We start from the raw sequence: 25003 nt of genomic DNA on the forward strand, positions 1-25003 counted from the left end.
GGTTTCTACTGTTTGGGTACATCAGTGGCTCTGCAAATGCAACGTGACGCCTGCAGACCAATCCATCTAAGTCTGTATTCCAAATGGCGCTCCTTCCCTTCCGAGCTCTGCCATGCGCCCAAACAGTGCTTCCCCCCCACATATAGGGTATCAGCGTACTCAGGACAAATTGGACAACTTTTGGGGTCCAATTTATCCTGTTACCCTTGTGAAAATACAAAACTGGGGACTAAAAAATCATTTTTGTGAAAAAAAAAAAGAATTTTTATTTTCACGGCTCTGCGTTATAAACTGTAGTGAAACACTTGGGGGCTCAAAGCTCTCAAAACACATCTAGATAAGTTCCTTAGGGGGTCTACTTTCCAAAATGGTGTCACTTTTGGGTGGTTTCAATGTTTAGGCACATCAGGGGCTCTCCAAACGCAACATGGCGTCCCATCTCAATTCCAGTCAATTTTGCATTGAAAAGTCAAATGGCACTCCTTCCCTTCCGAGCTCTGCCATGCGCCCAAACAATGGTTTACACCCACATATGGGGTATCAGCGTACTCAGGACAAATTGCACAACAACTTTTGTGGTCTAATTTCTTCTCTTACCCTTGGGAAAATAACAAATTGGGGGCAAAAAGATCATTTTTGTGAAAAAATATGATTTGTTATTTTTACGGCTCTGCATTATAAACTTCTATGAAGCACTTGGTGGGTCAAAGTGCTCACCACACATCTAGATAAGTTCCTTAACCCCTTACCGGCATCGGACGTACTATACCGTCCGATGCCGGCTCCCCTGCTTTGATGCAGGGCTCCGCGGTGAGCCCGCACCAAAGCCGGGACATGTCAGCTGTTTTGAACAGCTGACATGTGCCCGTAATAGGCGCGGGCAGAATCGCGATCTGCCCGCACCTATTAACTAGTTAAATGCCGCTGTCAAACGCAGACAGCGGCATTTAACTACCGCTTCCGGCCGGGCGGCCGGAAATGACGTCATCGCCGACCCCCGTCACATGTCCGGGGGTCGGCGATGCGTCTCCATTGTAGCCATAGAGGTCCTTGAGACCTCTATGGTTACTGATTGCCCGTCGCTGTGAGCGCCACCCTGTGGTCGGCGCTCACAGCACACGTGCAATTCTGCTACATAGCAGCGATCAGCAGATCGCTGCTATGTAGCAGAGCCGATCGGCTTGTGCCTGCTTCTAGCCTCTCATGGAGGCTATTGAAGCATGGCAAAAGTTAAAAAAAAAAGTTTAAAAAAATGTGAAAAAAATAAAAAAAACATAAAAGTTTAAATCACCCCCCTTTCGCCCCAATCAAAATAAATCAATAAAAAAAATATCAAATCTACGCATATTTGGTATCGCCGCGCTCAGAATTGCCCGATCTATCAAATAAAAAAAAGTATTAACCTGATCGCTAAACAGCGTAGCGGGAAAAAAACTCGAAACGCCAGAATTACGTTTTTTTGGTCGCCGCGACATTGCATTAAAATGCAATAACGGGCGATCAAAAGAACGTATCTGCACCGAAATGCTATCATTAAAAACGTCATCTCGGCACGCAAAAAATAAGCCCTCAACCGACCCCAGATCACGAAAAATGGAGACGCTACGAGTATCGGAAAATGGCGCAATTTTTTTTTTTTTTTTTTTTTTAGCAAAGTTTGGAATTTTTTTTCACCACTTAGATAAAAAATAACCTAGTCATGTTTGGTGTCTATGAACTCGTAATGACCTGGAGAATCATAATGGCAGGTCATTTTTAGCATTTAGTGAACCTAGCAAAAAAGCCAAACAAAAAAACAATGTGGGATTGCACTTTTTTTGCAATTTCACCGCACTTGGAATTTTTTTCCCGTTTTCTAGTACACGACATGTTAAAACCAATGATGTCGTTCAAAAGTACAACTCGTCCCGCAAAAAATAAGCCCTCACATGGCCAAATTGACGGAAAAATAAAAAAGTTATGGCTCTGGGAAGGAGGGGAGCGAAAAACGAACACGGAAAAACGAAAAATCCCCTGGTCATGAAGGGGTTAAGGGGTCTACTTTCCAAAATGGTGTCACTTGTGGGGGGTTTCAATGTTTAGGCACATCAGGGGCTCTCCAAACGCAACATGGCGTCCCATCTCAATTACAGTCAATTTTGCATTGAAAAGTCAAATGTCGCTCCTTCCCTTCCGAGCTCTGCCATGCGCCCAAACAATGGTTTACACCCACATATGGGGTATCAGCGTACTCAGGACAAATTGCACAACAACTTTTGTGGTCTAATTTCTTCTCTGACCCTTGGGAAAATAAAAAACTGGGGGCAAAAAGATCATTTTTGTGAAAAAATATGATTTTTTATTTTTACGGCTCTGCATTATAAACTTCTATGAAGCACTTAGTGGGTCAAAGTGCTCACCACACATCTAGATAAGTTCCTTAAGGGGTCTACTTTCCAAAATGGTGTTACTTGTGGGGGGTTTCAATGTTTAGGCACATCAGGGGCTCTCCAAACGCAACATGGCGTCCCATTTCAATTCCAGTCAATTTTGCATTGAAAAGTCAAATGGCGCTCCTTTCCTTCCGAGCTCTGCCATGCGCCCAAACAGTGGTTTATCCCCACATATGGGGTATCAACGTACTCAGGACAAATTGTACAACAACTTTTGTGGTCCATTTTCTCCTGTTACCCTTTGTAAAATAAAACAAATTGGAGCTGAAATAAATTTTGTGTGAAAAAAAGTTAAATGTTTATTTTTATTTAAACATTCCAAAAATTCCTGTAAAACACCTGAAGGGTTAATAAACGTCTTGAATGTGGTTTTGAGCACCTTGAGGGGTGCAGTTTTTAGAATGGTGTCACACTTGGGTATTTTCTATCATATAGACCCCTCAAAATGACTTCAAATGAGATGTGGTCCCTAAAAAATAAATGGTGTTGCAAAAATGAGAAATTGCTGGTCAACTTTTAACCCTTATAACTCCCTAACAAAAAAAAATTTTGGTTCCAAAATTGTGCTGATGTAAAGTAGACATGTGGGAAATGTTACTTATTAAGTATTTTGCATGACATATCTCTGTGATTTAAGGGTATAAAAATTCAAATTTGGAAAATTGCGAAATTTTCAAAATTTTCGCCAAATTTTCATTTTTTTCACAAATAAACGCAAGTTATATCGAAGTACAATACGTCACGAGAAAACAATGTCAGAATCGCCAAGATCCGTTGAAGCGTTCCAGAGTTATAGCCTCATAAAAGGACAGTGGTCAGAATTGTAAAAATTGGCCCGGTCATTAACGTGCAAACCACCCTCGGGGCTTAAGGGGTTAATGACCTATCCACAGAAAACTGTGTTCATAAGGATGAAAGGAGTTTTCCACTTTAAAAAAAAGTGATTCCCAAATAACTGAACTCATGTAATGACCAAGACACATTGAGATGGATGGATGACCTACTCTGGTCAATGATCACTGAAGATGCAGCAACGACACGGGAAGTCAATAGAATAGCTATGGGCAAATCAACAATGAAGTCACTGGACAAGGGCTTTAAATCGAGGAACATATCACTGGCAACGAAGACAAAGCTCATTCATGGTCTGCGGTGTGGTAACATATGGATGTGAAACCTGGATGATAAAGAAACAAGACAGAAGAAGAATCAAGACCTCTGAAATGTGGTGCTGAAAAGGACATTATCAATACCATGAACGGCAAGAAGAACAAACAAATCAATCTTGGAACAAATCAAGCCAGAAATGTCACTGGAAGTAAGGATCACCAAGCTATGACTTGCCAACTTTGGACACATCACACAAAGAAAGCAATCGCTGGGGAAGGACATCAAATTTGGGTAGAGTTCTGGTACCAGAACCGAACCTTGGACTACAGTTCAGTCAAACAGGAAGAACCCAAGCATCGACAGGTCCGCTCATCCCTAGTGATGACTTATCCTAAGGTATCAATATAATAATCCTAGAGAACCTCCTTAAAGGGAATCTGTCACCAGGTCTGGCCGATATGCGATGAGGCCACCATCTTTCAGGCATGATATGCAGCATTCTATAATGCTGTATATCTGCCTTCAATCTGACCTGCAATACAAGAAAAAGCTTTTATTATACTCGCCTGCAGGGCGGTCCGGTCGGAGGGATGTTAATGTTCTTGGTCCGGCGCCTCCCATCTTCTTACGTTCGCTGCCCTCCTTCTTGCTTCGTGTAGATGATGCGTCCCTGTGTTATTGACAGTCTCCCCAACATCACACTCCAGCCCAGGTGTATTTCTCTCCTGTGTTGAGGGCAGAGCAAAGTACGGCAGTGCGCAGGAGCCAGGGAAGGTCAAAGAGCCCCGATGCAGTACTTTACTCTGCTGTTGTCAGGGAAGAGAAGTGCGCCTGTGCAATATCATGATGGAAGGGAGACTGTGGAAGACGCAGCGTTGAGTCATTCTCACGAAGCAAGAAAGAGGACAGCGATCGTAAGAAGATGGGAGGTGCCAGACCAAGAAGAGCGACACCCCTTGGACCAGACCGCCCCGCAGGTGAGTATAATAAAAAGTCTTTTTCTTCTCTTACAGGTCTGGTTGGGGGCCAATATACAGCATGATAGAATGCTGTATTTCAGCCCTGAAAGGTGATGGCGGTAACTCGTATAGCCCAAACCTGATGACAGGTCCCCTTTAAACTGATGCAAGCTTTGTCATGTCCTCCCCATTCTATGTTTCTCCATTTTCTAATTGTCTCCAAAAAAGTAATACTGTTCACAGGTAGTAGTTATTATAGGTCGGGTTGGGGGCACATATACAGCATTATAGAATGCTGTATATACACACGTGGTCAAAATTTGTTGGTACCTATTGTTTAATGACAGAAAAACCCACAATGGTCACAGAAATAACTTGAATCTGACAAAAGTAATAATAAATAAAAAATCTATGAAAATGAACAAATGAAAGTCAGACATTTTTCAACCATGCTTCCACAATTTTTTTTAAAAGATAAAACTCATGAAATCGGCCTGGACAGAAATGATGGACTCTTAACTTAATATTTTGTTGCACAACCTTTTGAGGCAATCACTGCAATCAAATGATTCCTGTAACTGTCAGTGAGACTTCTGCACCTCTCGACAGGTATTTTGGCCACTGCTCCAGAGCAAACTGCTCTAGTTGTCTCATATTTGAAGGTTGCCTTTTCCAGACGGCATGCTTCAGCTCTTTCCAAAGATGCTCAATAGGATTTAGGTCAGGGCTCATAGAAGGCCACTTCAGAATAGTCCACTGTTTTCCTCTTAGCCATTCTTGGGTGTTTTTAGCTGTGTGTTTTGGGTCATTATCCTGTCGCCAGAACCATGACCTGTGACTGAGACCAAGCTTTCTGACTCTGGGCCGCACATTTCTCTCTAGAATCCAGTGATAGTCTTGAGATTTCATTGTACTCTGCAGAGATTCTAGACACCCTGTGCCAGATGCAGCAAAGCAGCCCCAGAACATAACAGAGTCTCCTCCATGCTTCACAGTAGGGACAGTGTTCTTTTCTCGATATGCTTCATTTTTCTGTCTATGAACATAGAACTGATGTGCCTTGCCAGAAAGTTCCATTTTTGTCTCATCTGTCCATAGAACATTCTCCCAGTAGCATTGTGGCTTGTCAACATGTAGTTTGGAAAATTCCAGTCTGGCTCTTTTATGATTTTTCTCTACAATGGTGTCCTCCTTGGTCAACTTCTATGAAGTCCACTTTGGCTCATACAACGACGGATGGTGTGATCTGACACTGATGAACCTTGAGCCAAGTTCCCCTTTAATCAGTTTAGAAGTTTTTCTGGCTCTTTTGTTACCATTCATATTATCCGTCTTTTTGATTTGTCATCAATGTTCCTCCTGCGGCCACGTCCAGGGAGGTCGGCTACAGTCCCATGGATCTTAAATTTCTGAATAATAGGTGCAGCTGTAGTCACAGGAACATCGAGCTGCTTGTAGGTGGTCGTATAACTTTTACCTTTAACATGTTTGTCTATAATTTTCTTTCTAATATCCGGAGACAGCTCTTCCTCTGGTCCATGTTGAGTGTGATACTCACCATGTCACCAAACAGCACAGTGAGGATCTGTAGCCCTATATACCGGCCACTCACTGATTCCAAGATTGTAGACACCTGTGATGCTAGTTAGTGGACACACCGAGATTTAACACGTCCCTTTTGTCACATTATTTCCAGGGAACCATCATTTCTGTCCAGGCCTATTTCATTTGTTTTATTTTTTTTTTTTTTAGAATCTGTGGAAGCATGGCTGAAAAGCAATGTCTGACTTTCATTTGTTAATTTTCATAGATCTTTTATGTATTATTACTTTTGTCAGATTCAGGCTATTTCTGTGAACATTGTGGGTTTTAACAATTTTGACCACGTGTGTGTATACAGCTCACAGGCTCACTGCGTAACTATAGACTAAGACCACTGGAAGGCAGGAGGCCTCCTGGCATTATGGGATGGCAGAGATTAAATCCTAGAGACACCCGGATTGTCATCACCACATGATCAGTCACATGTGTGGGAGGAGTCACAATCCAGGCTACCAGAGTTAAAGGACCTTTGGTGATGTCATGGCGATGTGATCAGTCACATGGAGGGGGCGGAGTCTCATTTACAGCTTTGCAGAGTCTACGGAAAGGTCTTCATAACCAGGTAAGAGACGTGTGAGAAATGTACAGGAGTGCGGGCGAGGTATCTATATATATAATTGTCTAAGGGTCACTTCTGTCTGTCTGTCACGGAAATCCCGCGTTGCTGATTGGCCGCAATCAGCGACGGGCACAGTCCGGCCGCAAATTCCCCCCTTCCTTCTCTCTGTCAGTGCCCCGTCCATACTCCCCTCCAGTCAGCGCTCACACAGGGTTAATGGCTGCGTTACACCGCGTTATGCTGCGGTGTAACGCAGTCTGTTAATGCTGCTATTAACCCTGTGTGACCAACTTTTTACTATTGATGCTGCCTATGCTTTCACGCCCATAATACTCTATTTTTCCCTACCTCCTGTAATCCCCCAAGCTAGTAAGGAACTAGTAATTTCCCCCTCCATCCTCCCCAGCCATCTCCCCTCCTCCTCAGAACTGTTCCTTCACATACAATCCTTTTTCTCCAGACACACACGGCCACATCATGTCCTATCCTGCTCCCACCTTCTAATGCTCTGTCTGCTGCTTCTCATTGCTGGCGACGTATCCTCAAATCCTGGCCCTCCTCATCACATCTCCACACTCATTTCTAACCCCCTGCCACAATCCTCTACACATTTTCGCAATGATGATAACCTTATACCCATTCATCCAGTCCCCACTCCCTTAGTCCCCCTACCTGGAGCACTATGGAATGCACACACTCTGCAAAAATCTGTCCTATATCCATGACCTCTTCATCACCAACAAACTCTCCTTCCTTGACATCAATGAAACCTGGCTCACCCCCTCTGACCCAGCTTCTCCAGCTGCACTTTTCCATGGCAGATTCAATGTCTCTCACACCCCTCGCCCCAGCAACAAACATTGTGGAGAAGTTGACTTGCTCCTGTCCGATACCTACTCCTTTAGCCCAAATCTGTTACCACCCTCCGCTACTCTTCCCTTGTTTGAGGTGCACTCCGTCCACATCTATTCCCTCACCAACCTCAGGCTGGCTGTCATCTACCGCCCCAGAGCTAGCATTCTCCACCTTTCTCGACCACTTCACCACCTGGCTACTTCATTTCTTCTCTGCTGACATCCCCACTATCATCATGGGTGACTTCAATATCCACATTGCCACTTCCACCTCAGCTGCCTCTAAACTTTTATCGCTCAGTGCCTCCTTTGGCCTCACACAATGGTCCCCTGCAGCCACTCACAAAGATGGTAACACGCTGGACCTTACCCTCAGCTGCCTCTGTTCCCCTACTATTCTCACTAACTCGCCCCTTCCCCTGTCTGACCACAACCTGCTTACATTCTCTTCCCTCTCCTCTCCTAGTGTGCAACCCCCACTTCACAAACTCACCCACATTCGCAGAAATCTCAAACACCTCAATTTACACTCATTCTCTTAAGTCCCTTCTCCCTCTTACAGACATAGCTTCCTTACATGACACAGGTGCTGCTGCCACTTTATATAACACCACAATAACAACAACGCTCAATTCGGCTGCCACCTCCCTCTCCTCTCATTTCTGCTCAAGACTTTGCCTCTTTCTTTAAACAGAAGATCGATAAGATCAGAGAAAGCTTTGGCCGGCCACTCCCAATGCCCCTCTTAGCTCCTCAACCCTGTTTCTCCAAAGCCAGCTTCTCCACCATGACAGAAGATCAGCTCTCCACCCTCCTGTCAAGATCACACCTCAACACTTGCACGCTTGACCCGCTCCCATCTCACCTCATCCCTAACTTCGCCACAGTCTTCATCCCAACTCTAACACACCTCTTCAACCTCTCACTTACAAATGGTGTCTTTCCCTCATCCTTCAAACATGCCTCGATCACACCCATCCTCAAAAAAGCCCTCCCTTGACCCATCCTCTGTGTCTAGCTGTCGCTCGATATCTCTTCTCCCTTATGCCTCAAAACTACTTGAACAGTGTGTCCATCTTGAACTGTCCTCCCACCTCTCCTCCTGTTCCCTCTTTGACCAGTTACAATCTGGCTTCTGACCGCATCACTCAACTGAAACTGCCCTAACTAAAGTCACCAACAACCTACTAACCGCTAAGAGCAAGCAACACTACTCTGTCCTCCTTCTCCTGGACCTGTCTTTTGCCTTCGACACTGTGGACCATTCCCTCCTGCTACAGATTCTCTAATCTCTTGGCATCACAGACTTGGCCCTATCCTGGATCTCATCATATCTAACAGACCGAACACTCAGTGTCTCTCTCCCCCACACCACCTCCTCACCTAGCCCCCTGTCTGTGTTCCTCAGGGCTCAGTTCTAGGACCCCTGCTCTTCTCCATCTACACCTTTGGTCTAGGACAGCTCATAGAATCCCACGATTTGCAGTATCATCTCTACGAGGATGACACTCGGATCTACCTATCTGGACCTCACCTCCTTACTGACCAAAATCCCACAATGTCTGTCTGCTATTTCGCTATTTCAGCCTTCTTTTCTGCTCGCTTTCTAAAAATGAATATTGACAAAGCAGAATTCATCATCTTCCCCCCATCTCACTCTGCCCCTCCACGAGACCTATCCATAAATGTCAATGGTTGCTCACTTTCCCCCGTCCTGCATGCTTGGTGCCATGAGGTGATCCTCGACTTTGCCCTCTCTTTTAAGCCTCTTATCCAAGCCCTTGCCTCCTCCTGCCAACTCAAACTCAAATATATTTCCGCGCATTCCTTGACCAGGAAACCACAAAAAGACTAGTGCATGCCCTTATCATATCCAGCCTCGACTACTGCAACCTCCTACTCTCTGGCCTCCCCTCAAGCACTCTGGCACCGCTCCAATCCATCTTACACTCTGCTGCCCGACTAATTCACCTGTCTCCCCGCTATTCCTCAGCCTCTCCCCTATGCCAAGCTCTTCACTGGCTTCCTATTGTCCAGAGGCTCTATTTCAAAACCCTAACTATGACATACAAAGCCATCCACCACCTGTCCCCTCCATACATCTGTTACATGGTCTCCTGGTACTTACCTACACGCACCCTTCGATCCTCTCAAGATCTCCTTATCTACTCCCCTCTCATCTCTTCTTCCCACAACTGCATACAAGATTTCTCTTGACCCTTCCCCATACTCTGGAACTCTCTATCTCAACACATCAGACCTCGCCTGCCATGGAAACCTTCAAAAAGAACCTGGAGACCCACCTCTTCCGACAAGCCTACAGCCTACAGTGATCCTCAGTCTACTGAACTGCCACACAACCAGCTCTACCTTCTCCTAGTATATACTCACCCATCCCCTGTAGACTGTGAGCCCTCGCAGGCAGGGTCCTCTCTCCTTCCGTACTTTTGTGTGCCTTGTTTTTTGCTCATGTTTATTGTACTTGTCTATATTTGCCCCTTCTCACATGTAAAGCACCATGGAATAAATGGCGATATAAAAATGTCTAATAATAATAATAATAATAATAATAATATACACAGCTCTACACTATATATACATACAGCTTTACGCTACATACACAGCTCTATGCTATATACGCACAGCTCTACACTATATACACACAGCTCTACACTATATATACACAGCTCTACACTATATACACAGCTCTACACTATATACACAGCTCTACACTATATACACAGCTCTACACTATATATACAGCTCTACACTATATACACAGCTCTACACTATATACACAGCTCTACACTATATACACAGCTCTACACTATATGCACACAGCTCTGCTCCGCATACTATAGTCATGATGGCCGAAACTGTTGCCACCCTTGAAATTGTTCCATAAATGAAGTATTTTTCTGTCACCTATAACAGCATCATAGAGATAGGGGATCTGCCCTTACAGGACAGGAAACCTACAGAACAAAAGGGCAGTACCCCTTCCTCGCATCATTTGGTTTCCTGTCCTATCCCCTTTGTGTAATCTCAAGTGCCAGGTACAGGACTCTAGCAGGTAGCGTTTTCGTAATAAATAATAATAATGGTCCTCTCCATCAGTGACCCCCCGAGGATGGAGCAGGACACAGACCACATGGCGGCTCGGATATTAGACCTCACCCTGGAGATAATCTACTGGATCACTGGAGAGGTGAGATCTTCACATCACTCTGATCTCTAGGAATAAAGCAGGGAAGTGACGGGAAAGGTGAAGCATTCTTGGCCTCTGTGTAGTGATCGGCGTCTCCCCATACACAGGATCACAAAGTAGTGAAGACGTCAACTGGGAAGTGTGTGACCCCCCGTGTGTCAGGAGGGCGGAGCAGGACCCCGAGTGACATCCCCGAGCCTCCACCTCATTCACTGATACATGAGCAGAAGATCCTAGAACTGACCAATAGGATCACTGAGCTGCTGAGCGGAGAGGTGAGCGCTGCCGGGAATGCTGGGACGTTATACAATAACACCGGGGAAGGGGTCTGCTAATGGCGGGTCATTGTGTGTGTCAGGTTCCTATAAGGTGTCAGGACATCACCGTCTATTTCTCCATGGAGGAGTGGGAGTATATAGAAGGACACAAAGATATATACAAGGACGCCATGATGGAGGATCACCGGACCATCACATCTCCGGGTAAGAGGAGACCTTCCTGGGTTGTAGAGAACAGGTGTGAGAGTCGTCTAGATTCCCCATCATCTGCTCATCACATATAGACAATGTATTCAGTCACTGCGGTTATTCCCTATAGATGGATCCAGTCTGAGAAATCCCAAGGAGAGATGTCCCAGTCCTCTATATTCCCAGGATCGGCCAGAGAAGGAGGAAGATGTCCCCCGAGATCATCAGGTTGATGAGATTTCTGTACATTCTCTATAGATTGATGGAATGTGGCTTCTACTAATCTCTGACAAACACCTTAGTAGTCTATATTTGATTTTGTATTGATTGTTGTTATCTGTACAAATGGTTTCAAAATACACTTGGATTCTAAAATTCAATGTGAATGTATTGTAGATAAAGTGTAAATATAAATAACAGCACAATGCCAATCTGCTGCTTCTAAGACAGAAAACTATCATGAATCAAGAGTTATCGACTCACTAGTTATATAAAAGGCTTACCTACCTGTATATATTACACAGTGGACCGAAATAATTTACTGCAGTGAAATAACAGGAGTACTGTCTATGTGTAAAATACTGGAATATTGATGGTGAATGTGTTAGGGGTCAAGTTCGCGCCTCTGCACAGGGGGAATCTCAGGCCATCTCCGCTGCGGTCTCCCATTCTTCTCCTGCCACAGTGGAGCCTGCTCAGGGGAGACGTTGGTCCCAGCTTCTCGCTCAGTCTGACTCTGTACAAAGGGTTACTGTTGCTTTTCCAGCTTCTGCCATTGAAGCCAGTGTTGGGCAGCGGCAAGCAGACGCTTTTGGGACTAAGTCCTGCTTTTCCTCTTCTGAGCATGCCCAGGGTAAGATCTCTCATTGGAGATCGAGGGTCACATGCTTAGATACTGCAGCAAGACCCATTGGTTCTCCAGGAAGGTCCTGAAGTTCCTCAGGCTCTGTAGCAGTCTCTCATTGGTCCTTCTAGGAAGGTCCTGTACGTGCTGCAGCTATATAAGGTTCGTATGGCCGCACGGCCATGCGCTAGTATCAATGCATGACATGAGTTTTGCGCCAGTGTGGTCACGCTTGTGTGTATTCAGGGCCCCGGCTGAAATAAGCCACTAGAATACCGGTTCCTCCGGTGAGGAGATTGTTTGTTTGCCTGCTGGACTGCGTGACCACAAGCTGCTATCTGCTCAGCAGTTACTGTGTATTCCTGTGGGGTTTAACAGGACACAGTCCTTTCTATATAGCGACTCTGTGAAGCAACAGAGTTCGCTTCTACCGACATATTGTGCCGCCGTTTGCCAGCAGCAGGTTCTTTTCCTGCACGGTGGACCCCGGGCTGCGAACGCACCAAATAACATCTCTATATTTACTCGGTGTGTTCCGCCAGCCCTAACAGAATGTCGTTATTGTTTGATCACCACTTGGGAAGATTTTTCATCTTTTCGGGCTGATTGGTTCATGCATGGAGGGATAAACTAGGATTCACTTTTCTTTTTTGTTTCTCATTTCTTTACTGTGGCATTCTTGCAGGAAAGTCCTGGTAGAACTGTGAATGGACTCAAAACCCCCACATCAGAGTCAGCGATCGGTAAGAGCCGTTCATAGATCTTATTTGACTGTAAATTTCTTTTTTAGTTGGATCACTTATAGAAAGTTCAGAAGAATGTCGTCCTCATGATTATTACTATTCTTCTTAACAACCAGTATTAGTGATGAGCGTGTATACTTGTTGCTCTGGTTTTCCCGAGCACGCTCGGGTGGTCTCAGTGTTTGTGAGTGCTCAGAGATTTAGTTTTCCTCGCAGCAGCTGCATGATTTGCGGCTGCTAGACAGCTTGAATACATGTGGGGGTTGCCTGGTTGGTAGGGAATCCCCACATGTATTCAAGCTGTGTAGCAGCCATAAATCATGCAGCTGTGTTAACAAAAACTAAATCTCCGAGCACTCACAAATACTCGGAGACCACCCGAGCGTGCTCTGGAAAACCCGAACAACGATTTTACTCGCTCATCACTAATCAGTATAATTTTACTTATTCCCTCCCAGTGGTACAATGTGATACAATATGGAAAGACCCCATCATAAGTAAAATTGTTGTGCAAATGCAAATTCATTGTGACTTTTACATGACAACATTAGCCGTGGTTATGAGAGCATGGAATGTGGGCTCCACTAATGACAGTCTTAGTAAAATACAAAATGTTGGTGGCCAAACAAGAAAAGAAATAATGCAATATTACTGAATCTTGGGAAAATTAAAAAAAAAAATCTGGAAAAGGGGTATGACTTGTAAGGATCTGGGCATGTTTGAAAAGGATAAGATGACTAGAGTTTAGAACATCTTGTGCGGTGTTCCCAATAAGCAGTGGTTAGTACCTACAAAAAGTACCGTAGATCCTAAGGACAACCGGCTGCTCAATAGTTCCACAAAAAAGCTTTTTGTATTAATTTGTATTGCCATCTTAAATGTGATGAAGTGTCATTTGAGATTCATATTTTGCACTATAATAAACATTTTTTCAATCTACACGGGCATCCTTTTCCCTGAAAGCTTTTAGGCAGCTTCGGACTTGGAGGTCGTTGAGGAGAAATTGCTTCTAAACCGTTTCATTTAGGAATAAGCAATATTATTTCTCTGCTGCTTATAGTTAAGGATGTCAAATGCTAACAGGTTTTGTGTCCTTGACTGTTATAAAAAATGCCTCTGATTGGTTGATGTTTTCCGTAGTGACAAGCCATGGAATACAATCACAGGTTTACTGAGATGAGAAATAGGTTACACACTCCAAGAATTTGTATTAAACATTCAATGTTTTCTGTCAGTTTGCAAATTAATCTGGTCTTATAATTCTCATGTACATAATTCTTTAGCATTGGGCTATCCCTTTCGCAGTAGATATGCTTTTTGCTTGCAGATAGACGCCGTTGTCATGCGTAACAATAATTGTGGTCCAAAATTCTAAGGAGTCCCAAGAATTCAACTTGAATGTCCTGCTCATGCCGTATTTGGGTATATAAGGCCAATATATTCATTGTAAACCAATACCATTCACCTTTCTATTGGACATTTTTAGGAAGGGTTGAAAAATGATTAGAAATCAATTAATTATGCAGGAAGAGTGTTGTAGGGTGAATAAATGAAAATCAATGAATCTCCTTATAATAGTATGACGCTAGTCACTACTCACTTACAAGCAGTGAGGCAGAAGAGTCAGACATTCTGGGGTCAATGCCAAGAGAGTACGTAGATAACTAAGGGAAAAGACGAAGGCGTAATCAGGTCACAGTCCAGGGTCAATAACAAGAGATAGCAGATCAAAAGCCGTAGTACAAGACATAGGGATAGTCAGAACTGAGTCCAAAGGGTCAGGCAGCAGAAGATCAGAACTTAGAGCAACAGAAACAGGCTACAACTCACCAAGAAGGCCAAACTACATCTGGCAGGGATCAGGGGCAGACAGCTCAGTTAAGAATTTTTTTTTCTTTTCCAGGTGAAGAGTGGATCAGTACCTCCCATGGAAATGTCCTTTTATCTCCCATTTGTGAAGTAGAAGATGCCATTACCACCCAAGCTAATTCAATTGCTTCTAATGTAACGATTGTCCTTCACAGTAGAGATGTATCAGCTGATACTACAGGTCACAAGAAACCTTCATCTAATCAATCAATGATTGGCAAGCCAAGGATAGGATATAGATGGGGAAAAAGTTTTCAGCATTTCAGAAAAAAATCAAATGTCTCCTTGCATGAGAGAATCCATAGAGGCGAAAGGCCATTTTCATGTTCAGAATGTGGGAAATGCTTTAAGTGTAAAGGGGCACTTGAGAGACATCAGAGAACTCACAGCGGAGAGAAGCCATTTTCATGTCCTGAATGTCGAAAGTATTTTAGTCAGAAATCAAATCTTATGGAACATCTGAGAATCCACACAGGGGAGAAATCATATTTATGCTCAGAATGTGGAAAATGTTTTACTCAGCAGTCTGCTTTGTTTCATCATCTGGGAAATCACACCGAGGAAAAGTCATTTTCATGTCTTGAATGTGGGAAATGTTTTAGCAAGTTTTCAAGTCTTAGGGAGCATATGAGAATTCACACAGGGGAGAAGCCGTTTTCATGTTCACAATGTGATAAATGTTTTAGGCACAAATCAAGTCTTGTGAAGCATCTAAGAATTCACACAGGGGAGAAGACCTTTTCATGTTCACAATGCGATAAATGTTTTACCCATAAAGCTAGTTTTACTCATCATCTAAAAACTCACATTGAGAAGAAGCCATTTTCATGTCATGAATGTGGCAAAAATTGTAGCAAGAAATCAAATCTTGTAGAACATCTAAGAACTCACACAGGGGAGAAGCCATATTCATGTTCAGAATGTGGGAAGTGTTTTAGCTATAAGTCAGGTTTTCTTAAACATCAGAGAACTCATTTTAATGTTCAGATTGTATAAAATTTGGCAAGTGATGCTTATGACTATTGTGGTGCTCTAATTGTCTGTGCAATATGACTGTCCCCACAGGACCAGGGCTGAAACATGGCTACTCTCCTGCTAGAAAGATTGAGACCATTAATTACTGTTTCATTCCTTTTATGTCATGTTCAAAGCTAAATGCTACATGGGATGTGATAATCGGGGGGGGGGGGGAACTCCTTTTGACCTTATACACACTTTATTCGTATCACTTTGGATCAGAACATCTTATACTGAAAGTGATTAATCATTTGATACTTTAAAAGTTAATATGATAAAAGTAATTAAATAATTGGATAATAGACCTATCCCTTACTAGAGTGTGATATTGCTGGTATAGTATGAGATGTTCTGACACTCTTATCCTTTTAAAAAAAGCACTTCCAATAATATTTTTATTAGCTAACCCTATGTAAATATGTGTGTAATGTGAATGTAATAATATACTTACTGTCAGGGAAAATATTGATTTGTCGGGACTTTCTTAATCTCACCAATCCCTGATATCACAGGCCAGGAAGCGGTACCACCCGCTGTGATCTTTGGAGCGAACCGTACTCTGCTGTCCCCTATCGTCCGGACAATTACATGATTGTCCGACGATCAATGGAGAAGGTCGCAGCCTGTTCACCACACTAGGCCGTCTGTTAGAAAATTAGCGCTGAGCGTACAGCATATACACCTCCAGATTCCAACACATGGAATATGTGTACACACTCCGGTACAGTCATAGCTAACTCTCTGATAACCCCAGACTACTCGCTGCCACCACCATCTGTTTCGGTCATTTAGACACCGTGTAGTAGCTTATGGCTTCAAGGCATAGTTTACAGAACAAAAGGAAGAGAACTATTACATTTTACATTTAATCCAAAGGGAGGCAGTGTTTATGAAAAATATACAAAAATTTTACAAGGGGGGGGGGGGGGAAACAATACAGCATAAACATTTACGTAAAATAGGAGAGATTAACAGGAGAACTTACTACACCGATCACAGAGACAATTCAGTTTAGTCGAAGGAGAGTGCTTCTAAACGGGGTCCCTGCATATATGATATGTAACTGTCTCCATGAATGCTGATGATAATTGGGATAGATCTTTTATCAGTCCCACCCACACACCCCTCTTTGATGACCTCACAAGGGCCCGGTTGTGAGCTAGTCTCAGTCGTTCATGATTTTAGGAAACTCCAATTTATGTAATAATTCCTCATGGTGCGAGCAAAGTTTGAGACTGATGTCGTTTTTTATATCAGGATTTTATCGATGCTTAGAGACTAAACATGGCCTAGCTGCTGGTGGTTATATGGCCCCTATGAATTTGGGATCTTTTGGCAGGGGTTATAATTATGAGAAAATATGTGGAATTTTGCCTAGTTATCCCGGTGCCGACAATGTACATCTCATTAATATCGGATGGATAGAAATTTCAATATTCCATATTTTCTCACGGAGACATACTGTCTGCTCTCACATTGTACTGCTGTGACCTTGGCTATTTGTAAAGGGTGTCAGACCTTCTTTGATCCACTCAGATCCTAATAAGACTTTTCCTGTCTCTCTCTATGGACAATACACATCATATTCAGTCACCTAGATATACAGAGGAATTTTATGGATGGGAAGCATTTTAATTAATCTGCTTCCCATCTCTTTGTACGTCGCCATTTTACATAAGACAGGGTTGAGTGCTAGCTGGTTCCTCCTCCGGACAAAAGGTAGATGAAAGAAAAAATGGAGGGGGATATGAGGGATCTCAAGGATTTTTAATATTTTTTGACACTTACCGATTGCTGTCTTCCCTGGTTTCTAGCGCCGCTCCGGTCCTCTTTCCACGCCCAAGACTTCAATTGGTTCTTGCACAGGGCTCTGTGTGAACCAGGCTTCACTTTTACAATGAAAGTCTATGCAGCCATCTTCTGACTCCTCATAGACTTGCATGGTAAATGGACGTCTCCTGGCACACAGCTAGATCGCAGTTTGAGAAGGCAAATCAGAGTAGAAGTAACATGAGTGAAAAGAGGACTAAAGCACCGCTGGAAAACAAAAACGACCGTGATCGCTAAGTATATTAACACACTGGCAATACACACTGGTTTAGCTAATGAAAAATAAATTGCAGTGCTTCCTTAACAATAAACAAAATATGGAGTGGGTCAATCCATCGATCTGAATTGTTAGGGTTAGGAATTCTAGGCAGCTCTAAAATGGACCAGGTTAGAGCAACTCCAATAATAGGAGAAGAGTCAGACGGCCGTTTAACTCAGACGAGGATCGCAACGCAATGTTTTGACAGTTCTCCCGATCTGAGCGTGACCGCGAGTATTTCTATACAGCTTGGCTTGGATTCGAAGAGCCAACGGCCAGTCTGAGCATTGCGTTTCGATCGTCATGCGAGTTATACGGCCGTCTGAGTGTTCCCTAACCCAACCACAAACAGAAAAGATCCAGCATGGAAAACTCAGTCTCAGGTAAGTAAAACTTCACATTTATTAGATACAGGTGAAAAACTCCATTTGTGTAGTATTGGACATATTAAGGGAGTAGATCTAGTAGTTTTGGTGTATAGTCTTAGTCATGGCGTCCAGGAAAAATGAGTTGTAAAATTCCTCATATCAATAAATAAATGTGTCCCCGATGCAGGTTCCTTTAGTACACTCATAATGGTTTTTCCTTGGCAATGATCATCCTCTTCATATGGGAGAGGACCATGTTTTTATAATGTTACTTTATATTAAAGTAAGTAATCATGTTATACAAGTTATGAATATATTGTGGTCGCTTTGAATTTTCTGTCTGAGGCTACAGTGATCGAGCAGGGTTACTTGTACAGCAGGGTTTGAGGTCAGAAGTGCGTTTTTGTTCAGATAAAGGACAAGGTTAACCTTGTTCAGTATTGCAAAAAGAAATAGTGAGTCTACCATATTAAATGCAAAGATAATAAAAAAATATACACTATATGGACATAAGTATGTGCCCCCTCCATATTCACCTATAGGAGCTTTTCTGACCTCCCAATCTACATGCATAGATATTATCAAGGAGTCAGTCACTATGCAGCTACAACATCTTCCCCTGTACAGGGATAACTACAACATTTTTGAGGGTGTCTTTGAATTTTTTGTTCATTGATCCAGAAAAAACACTTGTGAGGTCAGACCCTTCACAATGAAATTTGTAAGCTCCCTTTAAGTCCATTCTTATCCTTCAGGTTCCCTCTCTGTGTGTTTACCCTGTCTTTCCGGGTAAGGTTATATGCATGTTGAAAGATCCGGCAGCACCAAGGGCGTACGCTATTGCACAGTTGCAACAGGAGGGTGTATCCAGCAGCACGCCCAAGGAAGGTAACAAAAAGCATATCTGTTTAGAAGTTTTTCTGGGCTTTTTTGTTACCATTCGTATTATCCGTCTCTTTGATTTGTCATCAATGTTCCTCCTGCGGCCACATCCAGGGAGGTCGGCTACAGTCCAGAGGATCTTACATTTCTGAATAATATGTGCAGCTGTAGTCACATGAACATCGAGCTGCTTGGAGATGGTCTGATAACTTTTACCTGTAACATGTTTGTCTATGGTTTTCTTTCTAATCTCATGAGACACCTTTTTCCTTCTCTTCCTCTGGTCCATGTTGAGTGTGATACTCACCGTGTCACCAAACAGCACAGTGAGTATCTGTAGCCCTATATACCGGCCACTCACTGATTCCAGGATTGTAGACCCCTGTGATGATAGATAGATAGTGGACACACCGTCATCTAACATGTCCCTTTAGTCACATTATTTAAAAAAAAACAAAAAACATTATACACACCTGTCTCTTTATGCTGGGCCTCCATGCAGGACTTTGGCCAACGATGTGTGTTGCCCTCTCCCGTTGGCCTAAACCTGTTTCTACATCAGCCCACTGTCTGCAAATAAACTACCGATGTGCCTGAAACTTGTCAACAGGCCGCAACACTAAGGCAAGTCAAAGCAGGATCTCAGGTTGTAGTGGGAAGGCTCACACAACTCTCACACACTAGACCAAGTGTGCAGTAGGGCTATAACAAAGGAAAAAAGATTAAATCCAGCTCACCATAGAAGTTCATTTAAATTGAAAACAAATCCGTACACCGATGAAGACTTGGTTGGCAACAACCAGACTGAAGTAAGAGAAGGGTGTATCCAAGGGTGTATCATGTGACCCGGACTTGTGACGCCAATCGGACCGCCCATGGGTGAGCATAAGCTAACTTGTTTTTCTCATCTTTCAGGTTACATCGGGAGCTTATCTACAGAGAATACTGTAGATAAACCCCTAATTGCGGTGGTCGCAGCTCATATGTCAAAATGAGGTGACAGATTCCCTTTAAAGGTTCCATCATTTCTGTCCAGGCCTATTTCATGAGTTTTATTTTTCTTTAGATTCTGTGGAAGCATGGCTGAAAAGCAATGTTGGACTTTCATTTGTTCATTTTCATAGATTTTTTATTTATTATTACTTTTGTCAGATTTTGACCACGTGTGTATATAAAGCATTCTATAATGCTTTATATGTGCCCCCAATCCAACCTGTAATAACTTCTATTAGGGTATGTGCACACGTTTGGGAATTTTCAAGTTTTTTGCTCGTTTTTCGCGATAAAAACACATAAAAAAAACGCATGCATATGCAGCGCCTCAGAGACCTGGTCGTTGTAGTATGACGCTCTGCCACTAAGGGGAGTGATGGCACTAAAGGAGTTCTCCTGACCAGGTATCACCAGAACACATTACACTTCACACTCCGGCCACTAGGGGGAGCAAAAGGCTTTATTTATTGGGCCACTCCTCACACTGGTAAAACTAGGGGTCGGGGAGGAAGTTAGTCAGAAGCTGACTGGGTTGGATTCAGGCAACATCCCGTGGCAGGGGGTGTTGCAGGGAGAAGACACAGGGGGGTCCCTGTCAGGCGTGAGAACCTGGCAGGTGCCTAGCAAACAGAGCAGAACGTAACGGAACCGCGCCTGCACACCCCGCGGCGGTATCCAAGAGAGAGACACGAAGGGAAGTATATTGTGGAACAGTGTAAACGAGATCAAGCACAAAGGAGTACCAGTAGGAGTCGTGCCGTGAGACCGAGGCAACATCCTACTGAGGCGCGTAGCCGGTGGCCGGAACACCGCGGGAGTAACTGACTCTAGGCCTTACTTCGAACTCCGCAGGACAGTTAATTATAGGTTGGCTGTCTACCTTACTACACCTACGAAGACATAGGGGGCAACGCGTGGAGAGGGGCATCTCTAGGGTCCCGGAAGAGCTCCGAGCCTTCCCGTCATACGGGTGCGTCCTAGCCATAACATACCTGGGGGACGTTGAACTAGAAAGATCTGGAACCAAAGAGAGAGAGCTGTAGAGAACGAACGAACGAGAACAGTAGTTGTGAGGACTATTCCGAATGCTCAGCAGGGTAGGACTACAACACACAGGCGCTAGTGGTAGGCAACGATTTCCACCTGTAAAGGGAACTCTGGATGTGTCCATCGGACCGGCCGGTCTCAGATAGCCCTGTTAAACGTGCTCTGGATTGAGGATCCTGAAGTCTTCAGTAAAGAGGTAAAGAGACTGCAACCCTGTGTCCTCGTTATTGACTGCACCCTACACCATTACCATCCACCTTACTGGGAAGCCCTGGGGACATACTTCACCTGTGGGAAGGTATACCATCCAGCTGCCATTCCATCACCCCAGCGGACCCCACAGCAGCGTCGGTCACCCTGACCGAACACCACAGGTGGCTGTAGCAATATGTTATATGTTCATGTGGCCTCTAGGGGTCTCACTACTTTTATGTGTGTTCTATATTCTTTGTTTGGAACTTGTTGGATGTTGTTGTACTCGGAATTCATGTAATGGAGGTTGAGACATGATGTGAATAAAGAGCCTGGAGATACTCACAGAGTGTGATTTATGACAGGATTCATCAAACAGAACATGGTGGCAGCCGGGCACAGAACCTGCAAATTCTTAGAGCTTATATGAGGCTGGAACTACACAGATCACTGCAACTGTAAGTACAGATTCCTTGACAGTACAGAAAAATGGAGACTGGTCTGAAGCCCCCTCAGAGACTGGATGTCACTTCATGTAATCTGTCCCAGACTTGGAGACATTGAAAGGAAGAGTTTACACTGTATGTGGATCTGACTGTGGGCCCCACTGATGACAAACGGAAAGTAAAGCTGTTTTATTACCTAATTGGGGAAAATGGCAGAGAATTAGCCCACACCTTGCTCCCAGACACAGACAACCTCCTCCTAGCAGACATTGTGCAGGCATTTGATAAACACTGTGACCCAAAGAAGAATGAGACAGTGGAAAGATATAAGTTTTTCACAAGACATCAGGAGGATGGTGAAAATGTGGACAGATATCTGACAGAGCTGAGGAGACTTGCAGAAACGTGTGGCTTTGGAGAGATCAGGGACAGTCTAATCAAGGACAGAATGGTGTGTGGCATAAAGGACAGTCATCTCAAAGAAAGATTACTGAGAGAGGAAGGCATGACTTTAGAGAAATGTATGCAAATCTGCAGGGCTGCTGAGCTCACAAAGCACAGCCTGAAGATGTTGGCAGGCACCAGTGAGAATGATGATGACAAGGTACATGCAGTATCTATGAAAGGAAAGACAAGACCAGACTACCTTATAAACACTGTCCACTGCAAGTATTGTGGGAAAAGACGAGAGAGACAAAACCAAGTGTCCAGCATATGGGGAAACCTGCAGGTCATGTGGCAAGAAGAATCATTCCTCTGCTGTCTGCAGGCAAGGAAGAGGCAAACAGTACAGACAGCTCCACACTGTGACACCAGACACTGACAGTGCAGAGGACATTACATGGCTACAAATGCAGTCTACAACAGAGAAAGTCAATGTAGTCGGGCAGTCAGTAGTGAAGGATGCCAAGCAGCTTTATGCAACATTCTTGTTGGATGAGAAGCCCATTAGATTTGAGCTGGATTGTGGAGCAAGCTGCAATGTAATTTCATTTGATCTGCTAAACAAACAGGTTTCTATTGAGCCAACTGACAAGGTACTGGTGATGTACAACAAAAGTGTTCTGAAACCAATGGGGACATGTAAGCTAAAAATACGAAACCCATGTAACAGAAAGAGTTATAGAGTTGAATTTACCGTGTTACGGGGTGGTAACCATGTACCATTACTGGGAGTAAAAGCAGTTCAGGCAATGGACTTAATAAAAGTACAGTCTCAGAACATTATGTCTGTTGAAGTTGCCCAGGATATACAAAATCCAAAACTAAATGCAGAGCACAACTTGGACATGCAGAATATAAAAGCAGAGTATGCTGATGTATTTGAAGGTGATGGATGCTTTGAAGGTAAATATAGGCTAGAAATTGACAACACAGTGCAGCCCACCAGATTACCTACAAGAAGAGTGCCTGTAGCTTTAATGCAACCGCTGAAAGTAGAACTGCAAGATCTACAGAGAAGAGGCATGATAGCACCAGTCCATAAGAGCACAGATTGGATCAGCAGTTTGGTCATAGTGCAGAAACCATCGGGCAAGTTAAGAATATGTATTGATCCTAAGCCACTCAACAAGGCGCTGAAACGAAATCATTACCCAATGCCAACATTAGATGATGTTCTACCAGATTTATCAAAGGCTAAAATATTTTCTGTATGTGATGTAAAAAATGGATTCTGGCATGTGGCCCTGACTGAAGATTCAAGTTTATTGACAACATTTTCTTCACCATTTGGACGCTTTAAATGGCTGAAAATGCCCATGGGACTAAAACCTGCTCCAGAGATATTCCAGCAGAAATTGATGCAGGCTTTGGAAGGACTTACTGGAGTGAAGACAATCGCGGATGATATCCTAATAGTGGGAGAAGGTGAAAATATGGAATCTGCAATCAAGGATCACGATCAGAAGATGATACAATTTTTGGACAGATGCAGAGAAAAAAACATAAAGCTGAATTTGGACAAATTCAAATTGAAAATGACAGAAGTGGCCTATATTGGTCATCGACTGACTTCAACTGGGGTCAAAGTGGATCCTGAAAAGGTGAGAGCAATACAAGATTTGCCTACCCCTACTGATGTTTCTGGAGTACAACGATTTTTGGGCATGGTAAATTATCTCTCAAAATTTTGCAGACATCTGTCAGACATGTGTGAGCCACTGAGACAGCTAACCCACAAAGATGTGCGCTGGGAATGGACAAAGCCAGGAGACGGCTTTCCGAGCAGTAAAGAATGCCATTGCAGATACAGCAACCCTAAAGTATTTCGATCCAGATCGAGAAGTGGTGGTACAATGTGATGCTTCGGAAAAAGGCCTTGGAGCCACATTAATGCAGAACAAACAGCCAATTACATTTGCAAGCAGAGCCCTCACAACAACAGAGCAGGGATATGCGCAGATTGAGAAGGAACTACTGGCTGTGGTATTTGGGATGGAGAAGTTTCACCAGTACACCTACGGTCGACGGGTAACAGTGCAGTCAGATCACAAACCATTGGAGAACATTACAAAGAAACCATTACTAAATGCCCCAAAGAGACTACAGCGCATGCTGTTGCGACTTCAGAAATATGATGTTGACATCGGGTACTGTCCAGGAAGAGACTTACTGATTGCAGATACGCTAAGCAGAGCTTACCTTCCTATCACAAATGCTGAGGAGGAAGACATTGAAACCACCAATATGTGTAACTACCTTGCAGTGTCAAAAGAAAAGGTCAAGCAAATCCAGACTTTTACAGAGAAGGATAAAAGTCTCCAGAGTTTAAAGACTGTCATCTTGCAGGGCTGGCCAAAATACAAGCAGCATGCTCCGAGGGAAGTCTCACCATTCTTCCACATAAAAGATGAATTGTCAGTGCAGCAAGGAATCATCTTTAAAGGAGACAGGGCTGTTATACCTGAAGTTCTCAGAAGAGGCATATTGAAAACATTGCACTCTTCTCACTTAGGCATGGAAGGATGCCTACGTCGTGCACGAGGATCAGTTTATTGGCCAGGAATGAATGACCACATAAAAAATTACATAGCACAATGTGAAATATGTGCATCCTGCAATGATAAGCAACCAAAGGAGACATTGCAACCTCATGAAATTCCACATAGGCCTTGGTCAAAAATAGGAACAGACTTGTTCACATGGAATGACAAAGAATACCTGATTACAGTGGACTATTTCTCTAACTTCTGGGAGGTTGATTTAGTGCAGGACACAAGGGCGAGAACAGTGATTAAAAAACTCAAGGCCCATTTTGCCAGGTATGGCATTCCAGATATCGTTTTCTCTGACAATGCGGCACAGTTTACGTCGGAAGAAT

The 25003-nt window shown here is 43.6% G+C and overlaps 1 protein-coding gene and 1 pseudogene across 1 annotated transcript; both read left to right on the forward strand.

Annotated features, from left to right (window-relative positions):
* LOC138637638 (zinc finger protein 729-like) overlaps positions 1-25003 on the forward strand; it is a 304899-nt pseudogene that overhangs the window by 187292 nt on the left and 92604 nt on the right.
* Positions 6407-18322, forward strand: LOC138681090 (zinc finger protein 829-like). Its single transcript, XM_069768331.1, has 7 exons — positions 6407-6665; positions 10634-10724; positions 10832-10999; positions 11083-11206; positions 11322-11419; positions 12721-12778; positions 14682-18322. The coding sequence occupies exons 1-7, from the start codon at positions 6604-6606 to the stop codon at positions 15641-15643; spliced, it is 1563 nt and encodes a 520-aa protein (XP_069624432.1). The 5' UTR covers positions 6407-6603; the 3' UTR covers positions 15644-18322.

The sequence above is a fragment of the Ranitomeya imitator genome, chromosome 5 (genome assembly GCF_032444005.1).
Source record: "Ranitomeya imitator isolate aRanImi1 chromosome 5, aRanImi1.pri, whole genome shotgun sequence".
NCBI classification, from domain to species: Eukaryota; Metazoa; Chordata; class Amphibia; order Anura; family Dendrobatidae; genus Ranitomeya; species Ranitomeya imitator.